The sequence below is a fragment of the Bison bison genome, unplaced genomic scaffold (assembly GCF_000754665.1).
Source record: "Bison bison bison isolate TAMUID 2011002044 unplaced genomic scaffold, Bison_UMD1.0 scf7180017864063, whole genome shotgun sequence".
Taxonomy (NCBI): domain Eukaryota; kingdom Metazoa; phylum Chordata; class Mammalia; order Artiodactyla; family Bovidae; genus Bison; species Bison bison.
This window is the reverse complement of record NW_011494635.1, coordinates 13,600,747-13,603,748: the sequence shown is the minus strand read 5'-3', so window position 1 is coordinate 13,603,748 and position 3,002 is coordinate 13,600,747. Positions and strand designations below refer to the sequence as shown.

At 51.9% G+C, this 3,002-nt stretch overlaps 1 protein-coding gene across 1 annotated transcript in view; it reads left to right on the top strand.

Annotated features, from left to right (window-relative positions):
* Positions 1-457: 457 nt before the first annotated feature.
* ITPA (inosine triphosphatase (nucleoside triphosphate pyrophosphatase)) overlaps positions 458-3,002 on the top strand; it is a 12,978-nt gene continuing 10,433 nt past the window's right edge. The window contains exon 1 of the mRNA XM_010836494.1: positions 458-582. Coding sequence (XP_010834796.1) covers positions 517-582 — 66 coding nt within the window. The 5' untranslated portion in view covers positions 458-516. The remainder of the gene's footprint in view (positions 583-3,002) is intronic.

Genomic DNA, 3,002 nt, shown 5'->3' with positions numbered 1-3,002 from the left:
TGTCCGACTCTCTGCGACCCCATAGACGGCAGCCCATCAGGCTCCCCCGTCCCTGGGATTCTCCAGGCAAGAACACTGGAGTGGGTTGCCATTTCCTTCTCCAGTTCATTAAAGTGAAAAGTGAAGTCGCTCAGTCGTGTCCGGGAGTGGGGTGCCATTGCCTTCTCCGCCAGTGTCCGTTAGACCCCAGCAATTCCGATAAGGTGGCCAAGCCCTTCTCCTCCCTTCTAGCCGTCGGGGGCCCCAGGCTGCTCATCCAGAAAAGGGCGTCTTGCTACTGGGGGTCTGAGCAAGGCTTCTGGATGCCCAGAGAGGCGTTCCTGCCCAAAGGTGCCCAGGCTGCCACTTTTGCCGCAGTCGCCGCCGCAGCCCCGGCCACCGCAACACAAACCACAGGATGCCTTCCTGGGACCACAGGTCGGAAATCGGATTATCCCCTTCCGCCGGTAGTCGGAAGTGCCTGCGACTCGAAGCAGAAGGACTTCCGGTGGGTCTGCGGGGTACCTGGGGATCACCATGGCGGCCTCCTTGGCCGGGAAGAAGATCGTGTTTGTCACGGGGAACGCCAAAAAGCTGGAGGAGGTGACGGAAGGGTGGAGGAGGCCGACTAGGAGGCGGTGAAAGGGTAGCGTGTGGCAAGACTGGCTGGGGAGAAGGCGGAAGAGGCTTCCAGGCGGAGCGAAGCAAGCGGGTGGAGCAGCGGACGCGGAACGAAGAGTCGGACGGGGAGGGATGGGTGGGATCTGTAAGGGGGTAGTGCCGCGCGGAGTGGGACCCGAACGTTTGCGGAGTGGGGGCGACCCGGGGTTGTGCTCAATAAAATAAGGCCCTTGACAAATCCGGGCACAGGACTTGTGAGCTGAGGGGATTCGGGAGCTAAGTGGTGAAGTCCTTAGCACTTGTCCCAAAGGTTACCTCTTAAGCTGGTTCCCAAACCAGGACTCCGACACCCCTCTGGAGTTGATCCAAACACCGCTACTGGCCTGGGGTTGTCAGGAACCGGACAGGGCGTGGAGCAAGGCATCCAAGCCGAGCCGTCCACGCCCCACTACAGTCCAGAAATGTGGTCCTCAGTCTCCCAGCCTCTTTCTGCCATCTTTGAAATGGGGATAATGCAAGAAGTTTGTTTGAAATGGGGATAATGCAAGAGAGGTGTGAGGGAGGCAGTGGATCAACGTTCTTGTCTACCGGGGCTTTGTGGCTAGCTGTAAGGATTCTGGGGGTCGATGGAACCTCTTTGGCGGCAAATAGTAAAGAGACACAGATAGCTTATGTAAACCACCAGGTGACTGTCATGGGAATCCAATAGTGTGCTGTTCCACAGGACTTAAGGAGTCTTTCTCAGGAGTCCCTCAAGAGGGGTTTATTTGTCCTTCTAGTTCTCTCTGGATGCTCATCGCTTTTCATTTTGAGGTCTTTCTGCATTTCGCCTCCTGATGGAGGAGGCAGTGAGGCTTCTCCCAGACATCAGCTCTGATTGGCCTTGCTTGGATCAAAGGTTTGTCCCTGCCCCTTCAGCCATGGCCAGGGAGATGGGTCATGTGTGGGGAATCAGGATGACATCCACTTGATATCTGAGGCAGACCAGTGGGGTGCAGTCATTAGGGGACCCTTCATTTATCTTCAGCACAAGGACTGATGGCACGTCTCTGCCATTTCAGAGTGGCCTTCTCAGAAGTCAGAGCCCTGGGCTGAGAAAAGGTTTGGGATCCTGAGGCCAGACCAGTCAGACAGGCAGTGCCACCCTGAACAGAGCCCCATGCAAGATGGTGGCTGCCAGCTCCCAAGCCCATCTCTACTTATGGTTGAGAATGTGTCTGCCTCCCACATTTAAAGAGGCAGGAGGGAATTCCCTGAGGGTCCAGTGGCTAGGATTCAAGCTTTCACTGCTGGGGTTCTGGTTAGATCCCCAGTGGGGTGGCTGAGATCCCACAAGCCACATGGCATGGCCAAAAAAAAAAAAAAGAACAGGCTGGAGTGGCCAGAGGAGGCTCACTGGAGAAGATGTACTTGAAGTTGGCCTAAAGTAAGAGAGTTTTAACTTGTTATTCCATTGGCAGAATGATGATGCCTATGGAACCTTTCTCAGGAAAATATTTTTCAGTTCAGTTCAGTCGCTCAGTCATGTCCAACTCTGTGACCCCATGAACTGCTATATGCCAGGCCTCCCTGTCCATCACCAACTCCCAGAGTCCACCCAAACCCTTGTCCATTGAGTCGATGATGCCATTCAACCATCTTATCCTCTGTCGTCCCCTTCTCCTGCCTCCAATCCCTCCCAGAATCAGGGTCTTTTCAAATGAGTCAGCTCTCTGCATCAGGTGCCCAAAGTATTTGAATTTTCAGCTTTAACATCAGTCCCTCCAATGAACACCCAGGACTGATCTCCTTTAGGATGGACTGGTTAGATCTCCTTGCAGTCCAAGGGACTCTCAAGAGTCTTCTCCAACATGACAGTTCAAAAGCATCAATTCTTCAGCACTCAGGTTTCTTTATAGTCCAACTCTCACATCCACACATGACTACTGGAAAAACCATAGCCTTGACTAGATGGAACTTTGTTGGCAAAGAAATGTCTTTGCTTTTTAATATGCTGTCTAGGTTGGTCATAACTTTCCTTCTAAGGAATAAGTGTCTTTTAATTTCATGGCTGCAATCACCATCTGCAGTGATTTTGGAGCCCAGAAAAATAAAGTCAGCCACTGTTTCCACTGTTTCCTCATCCATTTGCCATAAAGTGATGGGACCGGATGCCATGATCTTAGTTTTCTGAATGTTGTTTTAAGCCAGCTTTTTCACTCTTCTCTTTCACCTTCATCAAGAGCCTCTTTAGTTCCTCTTCACTTTCTGCCATATGGTGGTGTCATCTGCATATTTGAGGTTATTGATATTTCTCCCGGCAATCTTGATTCCAGCTTCTGCTTCCTCCAGCCCAGCGTTTCTCATGACATACTCTGCATATAAGTTAAATAAGCAGGGTGACAATATACAGCCTTGATGTA